The sequence below is a fragment of the Sinocyclocheilus anshuiensis genome, unplaced genomic scaffold (assembly GCF_001515605.1).
Source record: "Sinocyclocheilus anshuiensis isolate Anshui unplaced genomic scaffold, SAMN03320099.WGS_v1.1 scaffold635, whole genome shotgun sequence".
NCBI classification, from domain to species: Eukaryota; Metazoa; Chordata; class Actinopteri; order Cypriniformes; family Cyprinidae; genus Sinocyclocheilus; species Sinocyclocheilus anshuiensis.
In genome coordinates this window covers 902,368-918,442 of record NW_015551039.1, presented here as the reverse complement: position 1 = coordinate 918,442, position 16,075 = coordinate 902,368, and the positions used below count along the sequence as shown (strand labels likewise).

The following is a 16,075-nucleotide window of genomic DNA, read 5'->3' as shown; positions in this document are numbered from 1 at the left end:
GAGAGAGAAGTGGGATGGGCGAGCAGCGCTGGGGATGATGAAACGTACATTTTTCCGTTGCTTTTTTCGACACCGATTGATCTGTGTAAGTGGTCACTCCTGAAGAGCTGAAAAAGACCAAACCGAAGCAGTGGTGCTGTCAGTGGAAGGTTCTAGAACTCATTCATGTATGAGTGTATGGCTGCAAATAGTCAGACTGTATCTTGGATATCTTATCTGATCATGGAATCATCTTGGTTTTATTCATTTTGCTGTCCAGGTCAGTCCATGCAGCATTAATCTGCATATCAGAACTAAAAAAATTAACTACATTTTACTTTAATTTAACTAAAAAGTAAAAGCATAATTTTGGTCCAAAGAAGACAAATTTGCTGTGTATTATTAACATAGTATAATATATACTGTTTAATATAGATGATATAATATACATCTGGCTGAAATTGCACTACTTTCAAAGGTAGACTAAATTTAATATATTTATTAATTTATGCCCTTTTATTAAAAAAGACCATTTTAATTCAGATGTTACATTATATTATAATTATTATAATAATTATGCGTCTACTAAATGGCTATTTCAGTTAAAAGACCATTTTTAATTATATTATTTAACATTAATCCAAAAAATATGCATTTTAACTTTTTTAATTTTTGCAAAACGAAATATGAACAAAAACACCTCCTACACACAATCAAGTACTGGAAGTCTTGTGACATCATTACCCCATTAGCCTCAAGTACAATAACTCCATTATGATTCAGGCCACAGCGATTCCATTCAGAGATGTTCTCTTTGTCATTCTGAGAATTGAGAAAGAGCTCTCTTGCTTCCAGTATTGGACCCGGTTTAGGTCCAGAAAGCTCTATTAACCTGCATCTGGGACTCAGTGTAACTAAAATAGTATTGATCAGAAAAGACTGAGTTTTGTCTGTCCTACTTTACTAAATGAAATGTCACTGTCTTGCACCTTAAACATTTTCCATATATAGCTCAGACATGATGCTGTTGATTATACTGAATATATAGTTTTCACCTCTCTAAATCCGTTCTTTTTCTAGTCAGGCTTGTGCTAATGAGGCTGCAGAGAGGTGGACAGCTGCTCAGTAGGGTTCCAGTCTATCCCGTGGTTAGATGAGTCAAAGATCGGAAGGGTGGGTGGAAGGATTAAGCACGGCACGTGAGTGAGACTTTCCATTTGGCAGAAGACGATGCATAGCAGAGAAATGCCAAGTAAACATCCCAGTGGGAAGGCAAACATATGTGGATCTGGAGCCAGAATTTTATAGTCTTATCAAATTTATTATAAATCCATGATCGAAATACAACAACGGCAGTATGGTATAAAAAAAACTACGCAAAGTAACATGAGCATTATTGATGGTGGTGGTGGTGGGGTAGAGGTTTGGAATGACTGAGTGGTTACCGAATAACAACAATGAATAGAAACAATACTGAATGCAGAGATGGATTATACATAGTGGAAAATTAAAAGAGGCTTTTTGACACTAAGAACATACAGAGATACTTTTTACAGCCTTGATATTGTTATTGCTACATTTATTTGAATAGGAGGGATTAATTATAATTGCTGACATCTGAACTGGAAGATCAAACCAATGGAAAGAGTCTGCAGAGCTGCAGCCCTCATCCTGAGAAAGAGGCTATTTTTAGAAATGACAAAAGACAGTTTACATTGGTTGTACAGCAGGTTTGGAATCACACTCTCAGAATAAAAGGTACAAAAGCTGTCACTGGGGCGGTACCTTTTCAAAAGGCACACCTTTGTACCTAAAGAGTCCTTATTGGTACCTTAAAGATGCATATAAGCACCTAATGTGTACATATTAGTACCTAAAAGGTACAAAAGTGTACCTTTTCAAAAGGTACCACCCTAGTGACAGCTTTTGTACCTTTTTTTTCTGCATAGTGCAGGTAGTAACTTTGCCATTTTCCGTATGACACAATATAGTGGGTTATCTTGCTGACATTTTGTCCTTAAAATATAGTGCCTGTCTCTAATAGCCTTTTTATTATTAATGTAGAGGTTTTATAAGTTGGTACATCTCTCATGAAAATGACTTCTCTACAATCTTGGTAATGATGTCTGTCAGTTGGCAGACATATCCAGCTCATAAGCCCTCCTTGTTGGATGAATCAATCAGTGCTCTTCCACCCCCTTTTTCCCTCTCTGTGCATCTCTACATCTCTCTCAGTTAAAAGGCATGAGGCCCAACGTAGATGGTCAAGCGCAGGACAGAACTGGTGTGGTAGCTCACGAGCGGGTTCATAGAAACCATCTCCAGATCCAGCACATACTCTCTGGGACCATTCACGGCACGGGCGAGAACAAGCATGGCGCTGATGTTGTTGATTTGCTGAGGAAACAGATATGACAGGCACAAGGATCATTTCAAATTTTGGCTCTATAAGAAATGTATTAGTCTACTGGCAGGAATCAAAGGTGTCTTCCTGATTAGGGTCTGTAACATTTTTAAAACTGAAGTCTCATGCTCACCAAGGCTTACTGACTCTCCACTTTTGAACTGTAGTGTATATATTGAAGAATATATTTTCCCAATGGGGTAAGAAACAAATGAAACCTTATTTAAGATATAAATTTAGCTTGTTTTGAGGGTGTTCAGATCAGTGTTCTGGAAAGCGACAAAATAATAATAAAAAAATGCTGTATATCTGTTTTCAGTATAAGAAGATTATACACTAAATAAAGTTAAATAATTTTTAAATTACCCTGATGTAAAAGTCTCCATTGTCATCTCCAGAGCGGATACGGAAGGTGTTGTAGGCTCCAGGTAAGACACTGGTGGCCTGGATCTGAAAGATATCTGAGGGGACAGAGCGCTCGGACGTGATGCTCATGTAGCGATGCACAATGGAGTAGGGCATGTCTCGACAGCCAGGCTTTGTGATAGGACATGTACAGCGGCTGAATGAAGAGAGCAAATTGTATCAGTTAAGAAAGATTTCAACTAAGTTGTTAAGGACAAAATGTAAGCGAGTTGAATAGATTTGAACTGACCTGCACTGAAAAGAATCAATACGCTTTTGCAGAACTGGCCTGTTTTAGAGTGAACTCAACCAGTAACATTTTACATGACTTACATTGAATTGAATTAAACTTGTTTGAATTAAGCTGAACTGAAAGGAGATATATAAACTAAATAGTACCCACAAGGTTAGGTTTTTGCATGACTAATAACTATGTTAGCCACAACTGTACCAAATTATACAAGTATGTGTACCATATGTCCAGCAAATTGGCTTAAAATTTTGGATGCCATCCATCTAGCCAGATATTTCTTCAGAAATGCCTGACCACCTGTTATTCATTTCAAGCTTGTGGAAATGCAGATTATGTTGAGACATGCTTAGAAGCACAGACTGAAGAACTGGCCTCAGATATGGAAAAATAAACGGGTCCATAAAAAAAAAAAAAAACATGTCAGGTATGTCTCAAATAGACACTACTGATGAACAATAGACAATTATGTAGAAGAATATATTTCATAAATGCTGACGCATAACTGTGTGTGAACTGAATAGCCTGCAAGTGCTTGTGGTATTTCCAAATTGTTTACTTACTCTGACACTTGTACGTAGGGTTCCTGACAGCTTTTGTTGTCAACACACTTGTGACCTCCATGAATGTTCACACAAGTCTGTCCATCAGAGCACTGATGAGCTCCTGTCTCACATTCATTTATGTCTAGATTCAAAAGAGAAAAAAAGAATGTCTCTTTGTCCTATGAGTGAATTGGGAAGCAGAGTGTGCAGTGAGAGAGCGTTAAATTGAGGTGAACCTTGGCAGAGGCGCGTGCCCAGGAGCTGATATCCTTCAGGACAGACACAGGAGAATTTGCCGTGCTCATTAACACACTGATACTGGCACAGGTAACTGGAGTAGCTGCACTCGTCTATGTCTAAACAGAGAATGAATATGATCATTTGCTCCTGTTGTAAGATGCATAAACATTTTTCTCTAATATGTGTATTTATTTTAGTTTTTCACATTTGTTTGTGTTTACTCCCAGCTTACCATTGCAGGCAAAGCCATCTGGCCCCAGCTCATAACCCTGCTCACATCGACACAGGAACGTCCCGTACGTGTTATAACACCTCTGACTGCAGGGGGCCCCCATGCTACACTCATCAACATCTGAACGCAACAGAATGACAAAGCAGACAGGATTGTATATGAAAACACTAAACGTAACGTAAGGCAAACAGTGAAGGATTACAAAAGATTATGTAAAATAAATACTTTCTGAGCTGGACTGGTTATTTTTGTTTGCATAAATAAATATCTGATCAATTTAAGTGGCCACTTAAGCAAAATCAAGAACTCCTCATTTGTTTTAGGGATACCCTAAAGGAAGGAAGTGTTTTGCTTAATTTTAGAGCACCCAATGAGTCAAAATTGTCTTAATGCACATTCCTGGTATTATTGTGTACAATTAATCAGTGCATGATATTCTACATAAAAATATCATCCTAATAAACTGAAATAAAAAAACTGGAAGGAATAGTTTACACAAAAATGAAAATTTAACATTACATCACTTGCTCACCAATGGATCCTGAATGGGTGCCATCAGAATGAGAGGTCAAACAGCTGATAAAAACACCACAATAATCCACAAATAATTCACATGACTCCAGTTCATCCTGTTGACATCCCATGAAACTATGCGATTGTAAGAAACAAATCATCATGAAGACATTTTAACTTTAAACCACCACTTTTGGCTTCGGACTGTTTTTGCTTATAAACGTCCTTGTTCTGTATATATTACTCTGATGATTTAGACAAGATTACTTTTTCACTGGAGAAAGCAATATTATAGAAAGAGGACTTGTATTTTAGTCAGAAGCAATTTTGAAGTTAAAAGTCTTGATGGATTTATTTCTTATAAATTCATAGCCTAGCTTTTCACTTCACAAGATATTAATTGATGGACTGGAGTTGTGTGGATTATTGTGACGTTTTAATCAGCTGTTTGGACTCTCATTCTGATGGCACACATTCACTGCAGAGGAGAAATTGATGAGAAATTGATGTAATGCTAAATTTCTCCAAATCTGTTGTGATGAAGAAACAAACTCATCTATATCTTGGATGGCCTGAAGGTACATTTTCAGCAGATTTTCTTTTCAGGGTGACCTATTCCTTGAATCAGTATTACAAAACGTGTAATCAATATGTTAAAAAGCAGAATGGCTATTCTGACAATATTGTAGAAATCTTGAATTCATCTTGACTCCATTCTGGTGCATAGCATTCACTTTTCATGATCCAATCAATTACTGATGCATAAAATCAAGTCCCATCCTACTTTTTCATGTTGATTATCCTGTTGCACTTGGAAATGCATCCAATTATGCAAGTTAAATGTGCTGCAAACAGCAAGTCACACTGACTTTAATGTCTCGCTTTCTCATTTTCCACCATGCACAAAGTGCTCTTTTACTGGTGTATATTTTGTCTTTTACCCAAAGAAAATGAGGTGTAGGATGGAGTTGGGGGGGGGGGGTTGGCCTATGACTCAGGGTATGGCAAAACGGGGCGTGGAAGTGAGCATGTGGGTTGGCTTACCAATACAGGAGCGATTGTTGCCAGCCAGCTGGAAGCCAGGCTCACACTGGCAGGAGAATGAGCCAGGGACATTAACACAGCGATGTTGACAGTAGCGGTACCGGCACTCGTCAATGTCTGAAAAGTATTAAAACAAAATTAGATCACATATAAATTATTTTTATTCTTTATTGGTATGACTGAACAGACAATGATATATGATCTTGCCATTTTATGTAATTTAAGGCACACTATACTCATAAACTGGAATCCTCTCTGGGACTTAACCCTGGGAACAACTTAGTAAATCAGTAATTATATCAATAGGTGTGTATACAAAATTCCTACATTTCAAAAGCGTTTACTGATATTATTTATAGATATTTATATTATAAATATTAAGATAATATCCCAATAATAAATTGATATAATTAAGATAATATAATATGACATAAAAGATAATATTTAAAGATAATATTAGCTCTTGTCAAGCTAGTAATATCTCTGCAGGTACTGGAGCGAACTTTATTGACTCTTTTTGCCTGCAAACATCAATTAATATTGAAATTGCACCCAATCCAAACTTTAAAAGATTAGTTCACCCAAAATGAAAGTCTACCAACATTTACACCTTCATGACATCGTACCAGTTGAGATGCATCTTGATTTCACCATATTTGCATGTAAATGAACCAGCTTCAATGCAGAGGAGGTTTACATGGTTTTATATTTTGGTCTGTTCCTCACTTAAATCAATCGTATGGCTTTAGATGACTTGCATAAAAGATATTTTAAGAATATGGATAACCATACAGTTGATGGACCTCATTGACTTCCATAGTATGGGGGAAAAAAATACTGTGGAAGTCAATGGGAACCATTGACTGTTTGGTTACATTTTTCAAAATATCATCTTTTGTGCTCAACAGAAGAAAGAAACTTGAGCGTGAGTAAATGATGACAGAATTTTCATTTTTGGGTGGACTACCCCTTTAAGCACACTTCTTTTTTCACAAGGAAGTCTTGGAACGACTTGAGTATAAATAAATGAGTATAAATAAAAATCTTTGTGATTGATTTTTTTTTTTGGAGAGATGAACAATGTTGTGGTATTACTACAACATTAGACTGGCTTTTTCATTTCTCACCGATGCATTCTGTCCCCACTTTGCGATACCCATCTGGACACTGGCAGGAGAAGGAGCCTTCTGTATTGAAACACTGCTGACTGGGCTGGCAGTCGTGACTGTCCTGTTCACACTCATCCACATCTGTTTTTGTGAGACAGAATCATGGAAATTTATTGTGGACACATCACTGGTTCGATTTTTATCTTTCTTTGTCTTCTCAGTTTTAGCACTGGAGCTGCCATAACTGTGGAATGAAGTTATTGCAGCATTTATTGGTTCACAGCTCATGAGAAGTGAACGCTGTGTCTACATAGCGGTCTTGAGTAACGCTATCTCTATTCACTTCCTATTTATGGTAGACGACAGCTGGGATGCCTCAGTCTTAGTAAATTCTTCGACCCCCTGCTTACCAGCCCCCTGCCAATACTTCAGCACAAATCCCACAGTTGCCTCATTGCAAAAACTAGCTGACTATTTCCCCTGACCACCTGTTTCTGTCTGAGTCATTCAAGCGCTAACAGTCAAAACTAAAACACTGCATGCAATAATCCCCCCTTTCACCATCTTATTCACTAATACAACCGATTTGCATTTTCAGTTTGATCCGAACACACATGACATGCCTCGGTGAATTTGTGTAATGGCATGCTACTGTTTACAAAGCTGATTCCCACAAACTCGCAGGTCGTCTGACACCTGTTCTGAAAACACACGCTTGTTTTCACACACTCACCCACGCAGCTGTCTCCCTGGGGCTCAAAACCTGGAGGGCACGGGTTGAATGGCTCGCTGGCCGTGTTCTCCAGGCTGGGGGGGATCTGGTTGGGTGGTTCAGGGGCAGGGATGACCGAGGCAGAGCGAGGAAGGCACAGGTACCCGCCATAGTGGTTGAAGCACTTCATCTCTCCCTTACAGGCCTCTGGGATTGTCTCACATTCATTTATATCTGCAGACACACATTCGAAGCAGAATACACAGGCGTTTGTGAGTAAAAAGCACACTATATGATAACAGTTAAGAGTTACATAACACTTATAAAGACATACATATATTATAAACTAACATAGCAACAGTTATTTATCACTAAATTTATAAGCTTTCAGTATGCCAAATTATATAAATTAAAATATATAGTGAAGTTACGTGACATGTGGCCAAGTATGGTTACCCATGCTAGGAATTAGTGCTCTGCATTTATCCCATCCAAAGTGCACACACACAGCAGTGAACACACACACACCGTGAACACACACCCGGAGCAGTGGGCAGCCATTTATGCTGCGGCGCCCGGGGAGCAGTTGGGGGTTTGGTGCCTTGCTCAAGGGCACCTCAGTCGTGGTATTGAAGGTGGAAGAGAGCATTGGGGAGTGAAGGTGTACATTCACTCCCCCCACCTACAATCCCTGCTGGTACGAGACTCGAACCCGCAACCTTTGGGTTACGACTCCGACTCTCTAACCATTAGGCCACGACTTCCCCTAATGTATAGTAATGTACATTACCATTGTTCTAATATACTAGTCTCTTATGCTCACAAAGGCTGCATTTATTTAATTAAAAATACAGTAATATTTGAAATATTACAATTTTAAAAAAATATTTTAATATATTTTAATACCAAATTTATTCCTGTGATGGCAAAGCTGAAATTTCAGTCTTCAGTGCCACATGATCCTTAAGAAATCTTTCTTATATTCTGATTTGGTGCTCAAGAAACATTTCTTATTACTATTAATGTTGAAAACAGTTGTGCTGCTTAATATTTTTGTGGAAGCTGTGATACGTTTTTTTCCTTATGATTTTTTGATGAACAAAGTTCAAAAGAACAGCATTTATTTGAAATAGGAATGTTTTGCATTGGGACCCTTTGAATTAGATGTTTTAAGTGTTTTGAGGGGACATGTTTTACCTTTGCAGTGTTGAGTCTGTGGATCCCAGTGATATCCATCTGTACATTCCTATAGAAAAAACACATTAATTAGTGCATAGTAACACACTTTACATGTAAATTAAACTATGTATATTGCATAGTTACACATAGTATGTGTGAATATAAGATATAAGGATGTAACATACATTATGAAGATGTATTCAGAGAAAAGGGAGGGAGAGAGACAGGGGAAGGTTTCGTTCCTCCTTACCGTGTAGGTGTCAGTTTCTGTGGGTTGCTGTGAAATAGCGTGGTGGAGAAACACAGAGATGCACATACAAAAGACCAAAACACTCCCAGGCTGCATCCTCACACACACCTTCAACACGCTCTGATGAGCACAGGCACAAAAACACCTCCAAGAGTGTTGACTAAAGAGGAGGGATCAGACAGACATGCACTCTCTCTCTCTCACACACACACACACACACACACACACACACACACACACGCTGGTAGAGTCTCTGGTGTGGATTAGATGATGCTGCGATGAAGTTACACTGAGGAATCTGTGGATGAGAAACAAACAGCTTGAGAATACTTCAGAATCAAGATTTACGCATCACTGCTTGAACCCATATAAGTGATCCCACTGTATTGGTCATAACTACTAGTCAAAACAGATGTCTGTGGTTTATTTGAGCTTTATTAAGCATATCAGTCTAATGTAATGTCAGGACCTCTCATTTAATAGCAATGCACACAACCACTGAAATTGCTTGATTACCAGACTCCCCCTAGTGGTTGTATTAAAATTGCAACAAAATCTAAAAGATTTACACGTAAACTCACCTAAAATACCAGTTAGACTTGAATGGTAATGAAAAAAAGACACGATTTTTGAATTGTTGTAATCATTCATTCTTTTATGATACTTTTATGCATTGTGAGATAGAAAGAATATGAGTTTATTCTAAATAGGCTCTTTACCTGTGTGCAAAAGTACTATTGTAGTAGCCTACTGTGGTACAGTGACTGTATCTGATGGTAATTTCTTGGAACTTTGATTTATGTACCATGATATCATAATTTAGTTGTCTAATAAACTTGGCACTGTATATTACGAATATTGTTGGCTTTTTGACAAATCGCCCTTTGGATAAGAGGATTTGCTAAATGCATAAATGTAAATGAAATGTAAAATGATATTTACACAGTACACTAAGGTACTTCAGAGTACCAGTAGCAATGGTATATTTACTGAAAGTAAAATAAATGGTAGCATAACACTTCACAGTAAGGTTCAATTTATTGACGTTTATTTAATGAACAAACAATGACCCGTCTTTTACAGAATTTATTTATCAAGGGTTAATGTTAATTTATAAATATAGATTTATTATTGCTAATTGTTCATTCATTTTTTTGTTCATAGTACATTAATGACTGTTAATTTAAACCAAGTGAAATTATCTAAATTCTCTCTCTGATGTATAGTACTTTTTTGTTAGTTTGAATAAGTGCTTTCCTCATTCAAACACCCGGAGAACAACTATTAACTGTATTAACTATAATTATTAAATATTAACTTTAATTTTTATAAAACATTTCTGGCTTTGAGGGGAGTAAAAATTTGTCAAAGTATCACACAGACCTATTAAATGCAGCACTATTTTCCTGGCCTCCTTTTCTGTAAATGCACACATACATTGACATTTACACAGAATGTCCACACAAACAGTGTTTGCAGGTGTGGTATGGAAACACAAAAGCTGCTCCAACATGACACAGAGCCCAACAGTTTTTGCCATAACTAGGCTTTACACAAGCTTCAGTCTGGATCCAGAACACCTGAGAAGAGATGATGCCAACCCCTCAGAGGACCTCAGATGATGCCAACCCTGAAACAACATACAGAACTACCACATTTTGCAATAAGTTTGATTGCACCATATAATAATTGCTGTTAATAGTGTTCATCGTCTGTTTGATTACGTCTTTAATTGATTTTTCCGTACATTTCTGCCATATGTACATTAACTGACAGTCACCACTGATAAGCTACCACTAAATATTGTAGAAACTTAATTTGCTGTAAAGTTGCTTTGCAATGATTTGTATCGTGAAAAGCGCTGTACAAATAAAATTGAATTGAATTGAACAGTAGCTCTTTTCTGAAAACACAGAGTTCAGAGAGTCCAGTCTAAAAGTATTGTCATGTTGACTCAGTGCGACAAACAGCAAACCACTTGGTGACGTGCAAATCTGCACACACTATCTCAGTTGCATCAGCCTCCTGATAGAATTATTGTGCTTTTCCTCCCAAATTGCATGAAATGATTCAAGCCTCTTACTGTAGCCACGGTACAAGAAACACTTGTGACTTCACACGCAAACACACTAAAACGCTGCAACAAAACAAACATGCTTGCAAATCTCTCATCTGTGTGATTTAACCGCTCCTACTGACTGACCTACATGCTACTTATGGTTTAAATAGCGACCCACAAAATCTCAAAGCAGGCTGTCCCTGTGGTGTTGCACCGGACTGGGAAAAAGCTGAAATCAACCATCATAAACAAACTTGAGGCCAGCAAGAGCACGGTCCAGTCGCTTGGCCAGAGTGTGGGCAGTGTGGAGGTGTGGGTAATATCATCTGCCATGATGTCTGAGTGGCACTTGACCTTCTGGAATGCCAGCGGATAGGATGTGGGCAGCGCTCTGAATAACGATCAGCCGGACACTCACTGTGTTTCCCACAGTATCATATTCACAGGAAAACCCCCCGAGGTTCACCGGAAAGGTCAAGTGTGGTTACCCAGAATGCCCTTTCTGTTGGAATATTTTTAGATTAATTTAATCATTTTCTTTAGCAGATGTGTCATTGAATGGCTACCTATGAAGCAAAATGAAAAAAAATTGGGGCACTTCAGATGGAAATAGGCACATTTGTTTGCTTAACATTTGATTGGCTGGTAGTCCCGAGATTTTGTAAAGTCTGCAGTGATTATATGACCACCAATAACACAAGTAATAAAGACTGGACTTCATGGGCAGACCACACACGTGTCATGACAAACGCTCTCCTCCTCCCATTCGTTCACCCTTATAAACACACTCACACTATTCCAGTGTCGTGTCTACGGTTAATTCAGTGTGCTCAGCTGGGCATTAAATTCAAAATCTGACATGGTGGCCAAAGCATTCAGGCAGGGGCTCCAGATTTAAACCTTGCTGGTCAGTGCACTTTTAATTTTATGAATACGACCTCCTCTCCTCCCACCTGTGCAAACCTACGTGGGGTTTTTATGTCGGGACCCCCACGGCTGTACTGTTAACAAAGACTGCATAGACGCATGCAGTGGTTGTGGTTTTTGCCCAAATGAGTTGGACACTTAAGCCACAGTTTAAAATGCATGGATGGAAGCATTAAACACAAAATCTTTAACATTTTAGATTAGGGAGCATTTCTCTCTATTTGCACATATTAATGCCTTATTCTGCATAATCATATTTTAGACCCCTTAATCCTACCTCATACCTAAACTTAACAACTACCTTACAAACTATTAATAAGCAGCAATGGGGCAACCGTCAGAGTTAATAGTGAAAATTGGTCCCCAAACTAAAGTGTGACCAAAATAGCAGTGGCATCTACAAATGGTGAATGTGATTTCACCAAGTACAACATGTTCCTGGATCAACATCCTTGTTGATCCTGGAACAACATACCAATCAACCAATCAGAATTGAGGGATAGGTTTTCAAGAAATGTCAGTTTTAGGCTTACAATCTGGGTTAGATGCTTCTACATACTTGTTATTCACCTATCATGGCTGTTACTTAGAAAAGTAACAGCCATGTTACTTAGCTAATTTTGCAGTTTTCTTAACTAAATGGTCTCAAGATATTTTCTAGAGGATGTACGAAGTCGGTTCCCCTCAAGTTCACACAAGTGTCTATAAATGTAGTTTATCACATTAACTGCACCATTTACATCATTAAACAGCAGTTACTGAAGTTTTCGAGTGACTCAATAGTTTGTATATTGCTACAGTAATATACAGACACTGAAAATTGTTTTACAACAACTAGAAACAAGTACACTACTGTTCAAACATTTGGGGTTTGACGATTGAAAGGCTTACTTGTATGTGCCAAGGTTGCATTTATTTGAACAATTAAGAACCCATTTTTATTACAATTAAGAATAACTGCTTTCTGTTTTATTCTATTTTATGTCATTTAAATGTTCTTATGAAGCAAAGCTGAATTTTCAGCATCATTACTCCAGTCTTCGGTGTCACATGATCCTTCAGAAATCATTCTAATATGCTGATTTGCTGCTCAAGAAACATTTCTTATTTTTCATCAAAATTTAAAACAGCTGTGCTACTTTATGTTTGTGAAAAGCATGATAACTTTTTCAAGATTCTTTGATGAATATAAAGTTCAAAATGAACATAATTTATTTGAAATAGGAATCCTTTTGCAACAAATGTCCTTCCTGTCACACTTTTGATCAATGTAATGCATCCCTGCTGAATAGAAATATTAATTTTTGAATGTTACTTTTGAACAGTATTGTATATATTAGAAAAGTTCTAGATATAAAAGTATCTTTTGTGGCCATCAATGATGCTCACTACTTCCACGTTGCTTACTTTTGCAGCCCAGAGAAGACAAATTAATATTTCCAAATACCAAAAATAGAGACCTAATGTGGCTACAACAGAAGGCCCCAGTCTGATTTACACTCTCTGCTTTTAAATGAATGCTCAAGTCAGCATCCAGCATATAAAATAAAACATCTAACATAAGTAATTAGCAGAACACATAAACAAACGTGATGTCACAATAGTGGCCTGTAAAAATACAGTAAAGCAGTGTTTCCTGTTCCGATGTCACATAACCATTTTATTGAGCCTTCATTCTTATAACAACACCTGTGCTTCCAAAGGAGGCCAGAATGATTTTGGTATAAACACAAGAGTTACCACAAATTCCCTGACCTTTGTGTGTCCTCAGAAACCTTTGAGAGTCTGTGCGTAATGCTCCCATTCTGTTGCCTTTCGCATCAAATCAGCTCATATAAACAGATGGGAGTTTGTATGAATCAGCCTTTTGTCTTTAAAAATAGAAACATTATGTAAACAAAGTCACCCATTTTATGCTCGCAGGGCTCAAATAACAACGTACAGTCAATGGCATTAGTCTGGTTGTGAAACAGAGGTTGGAAAAGAGATTGGAAAGTTTTGCAACACTTCAGACATGTAGAGATGTGTAAAACCATCATGATGGTTGGTTGAGTAATAAATGTAAAAAAAAAAACACACAACAACATTTTATGTGTAAGCATGGAAAGTTGGCAGATATAAGAGAATACGATATTCACCAGTATGTATGGTAGGAGATGTGGAATCTGCTGAATAATGTGATTGATTGTTCTCTCTCTAGTGTAGTATCTGTAGTCGTGGATGTTTGGAAGAGAGCTGGAGAGTGAGTGTGACGTGTGCAGCCCTTCAAACAGCCTCGAGCAAACCGGCCAGTTGAAATTTTCCTTAGTCTGCCCTTTATAGCTTTATCTCCTTCTGCCCCACTGTCTGTGACATAACTTCAATTCAGCCTGATGTGTCTGCTTTACTTAGATGAGCAGTTCCACAATGGCCCAAAGACCCCATGCAAACAACAGCTACTGGAGTACAATGACAATATATTACAGTGCAATATTAGATTTTCTTTCACAAACGTGCTATACTCACAAGCCGGGCTTTCTTCTTGCTGTGTTCTTGAATGCAGTGGTTTTTCTTGTTTTCTTCCGGTGGATCCCTCTCTAGTTTGTTTCAGTGCAGTGGTGGCACGTCTTCTCTTCTATCCTCACTCCTCAGCCTGATAGAGTGAGTGTGGAGACGGACAGCTGGACTGTGAATGTATGCAAGGGAGGGAAAGACGGAAGAGAGGAGAGAGGGACAGCCCATTCCGACCCCCATACAGCCCCCCTGCACGGCCATCCTCCGCCCCCAGACCCCCCTCGTCTGACCCCCCAGGATGAAAATTCCTGGTCTGCGGCCCAAATTCCAAAATTCCAAATGTGTCCAGCTCAACGACAGAAAACAGCATACAGATTCACACACACACATGCAGCCAACCCCCCTCCATGCACACATATGAGCCAGCCTCCACGCACACACACACACAGGCAGAGACCCCACCTGGTTTCATTTAAACTCACCCTCCACAGCCTGCAACTTTCTTTCTCTCTTTTCCTCTCCAACTCAAGTCACCCTTCATCTCTCCCATCTTTTTCGGTCTCTTGCTCTCTCTATTCCTTTCATTCGGCTGGATATTTATAGCTTGGGAGAAGTTGGTGGAATGTAGACAAAAACTAGAGAGCAAACTAGAAAGAGAGAGAGAGAGGAGGCGAGGGTAGAGTGAAAGAAGGGAGGATAGGACGCACGTCTGCTTGGAAAAGTTGTTCACTTTTTTTGCCATGTCTAAATATTGAAACTGGAGGTACTCGCAGGCTGATATTACTAGAAATGAAAGGAAATGGAATGACTCACGTTCTTACTGCTGGTATACTTTTACTTCAAAAAATAGAGCATGAAATAAGAATTGGTGTTTTGGTCTGTCTATATGCTAAAGTACTTGTCAATGTTAGCAAAATTCACTTTTAACAGATATACATATTTGAAATAATTCTTCTATGGCATTGTTGCAAAACCTGATTTTGGAACATTTATTTTTAAGAGTGTAATACTGAATTCAGAATAGCAACTAACATACTACTTCATTTGACAGAAATCGTAAGACTATGTTAATATAGTATTTGTATTCATAAAAAACATGTCAGTGATATATGCTTTTGTATAGTTGAGGTTTTAGATGTATGTAATTAAATAAATTGTTATACATTGTACCAGTTGTGTCAAGTCACAAAATCAGTTGCGCATTCCTGAGGGATCACATTCAAGCTTCATCAAATTATACAAATAAATAAATATTGTTTTGCTCTGCAAATGACAAAAGGGCAAACAAATCTGTTTGCCATTACTCTTATACCAGAACACCTGTAGAGTAATGTGGTAGGCCTGACAGCTGTCATTACATACTATTATTGCAAAAACACACACGTACACCGTGCCACCATGGCCTGACAAATTGTGGCCCCCTACTGCTTTCCCGTCCCCAGTGGGCCCACACACAGACCTCACACCCATCATGCACCCACTTACCCTAATCAAGCCAGAGGGGTCAGGAGTAAATAGACCATAAAGACTCACATGTAAGCCACAACATCCTTTGGACTGTTGCATGTTATTTACCATTAAGACCCCCAAATTATGTCAGTGAAAACAAGTATGATCAGTGCATAATCTTGTTCTGAACCTCCATCATTACCAGATATACTGTTTTTTTTTTCAGTGGGTTTGCTAAAAGGGAAAACCCACAAAGCAGAGTTAATGAAAACACAATGCAGACAG

The 16,075-nt window shown here is 38.3% G+C and overlaps 1 protein-coding gene and 1 long non-coding RNA gene across 5 annotated transcripts in view; one reads left to right on the top strand and one right to left on the bottom strand.

Annotated features, from left to right (window-relative positions):
• Nucleotides 1-3,804, top strand: part of LOC107661406 (uncharacterized) — a 15,221-nt gene extending 11,417 nt beyond the window's left edge. Inside the window, exons 3-4 of one of the 4 annotated variants that reach the window (XR_001631107.1) lie at nucleotides 1,060-1,178; nucleotides 2,215-2,284. This is a non-coding gene — a long non-coding RNA (uncharacterized LOC107661406). Of the gene's footprint in view, nucleotides 1-1,059; nucleotides 1,179-2,214; nucleotides 2,292-2,781; nucleotides 2,859-3,729 lie in introns of those variants that run through there. The other 3 variants (XR_001631104.1, XR_001631105.1, XR_001631106.1) reach the window with 3 other exon arrangements.
• On the bottom strand, nucleotides 2,215-14,590 carry LOC107661405 (EGF-containing fibulin-like extracellular matrix protein 2). The gene is made up of 11 exons (XM_016450972.1): nucleotides 14,354-14,590; nucleotides 8,863-9,160; nucleotides 8,631-8,679; nucleotides 7,455-7,667; nucleotides 6,740-6,862; nucleotides 5,613-5,729; nucleotides 4,056-4,175; nucleotides 3,820-3,939; nucleotides 3,602-3,725; nucleotides 2,750-2,945; nucleotides 2,215-2,376 (listed from the first exon to the last, which is right to left on the bottom strand). Exons 2-11 carry the CDS (start codon nucleotides 8,956-8,958, stop codon nucleotides 2,215-2,217), a joined length of 1,320 nt encoding a protein of 439 aa, XP_016306458.1. The 5' UTR covers nucleotides 8,959-9,160; nucleotides 14,354-14,590.
• Nucleotides 14,591-16,075: the final 1,485 nt, after the last annotated feature.

Coding starts and splice junctions, on each gene's coding strand:
- LOC107661405 (XM_016450972.1), bottom strand. CDS start 8,958: ATGCAGCCTGGGAGTGTTTTGGTCTTTTGTATGTGCATCTCTGTGTTT. Junction 3,940..4,055: donor AGATGGCTTTGCCTGCAATG/GTAAGCTGGGAG, acceptor TTCTCTGTTTAG/ACATAGACGAGTGCAGCTAC. Junction 2,377..2,749: donor ATGGAGACTTTTACATCAGG/GTAATTTAAAAA, acceptor CTGTTTCCTCAG/CAAATCAACAACATCAGCGC.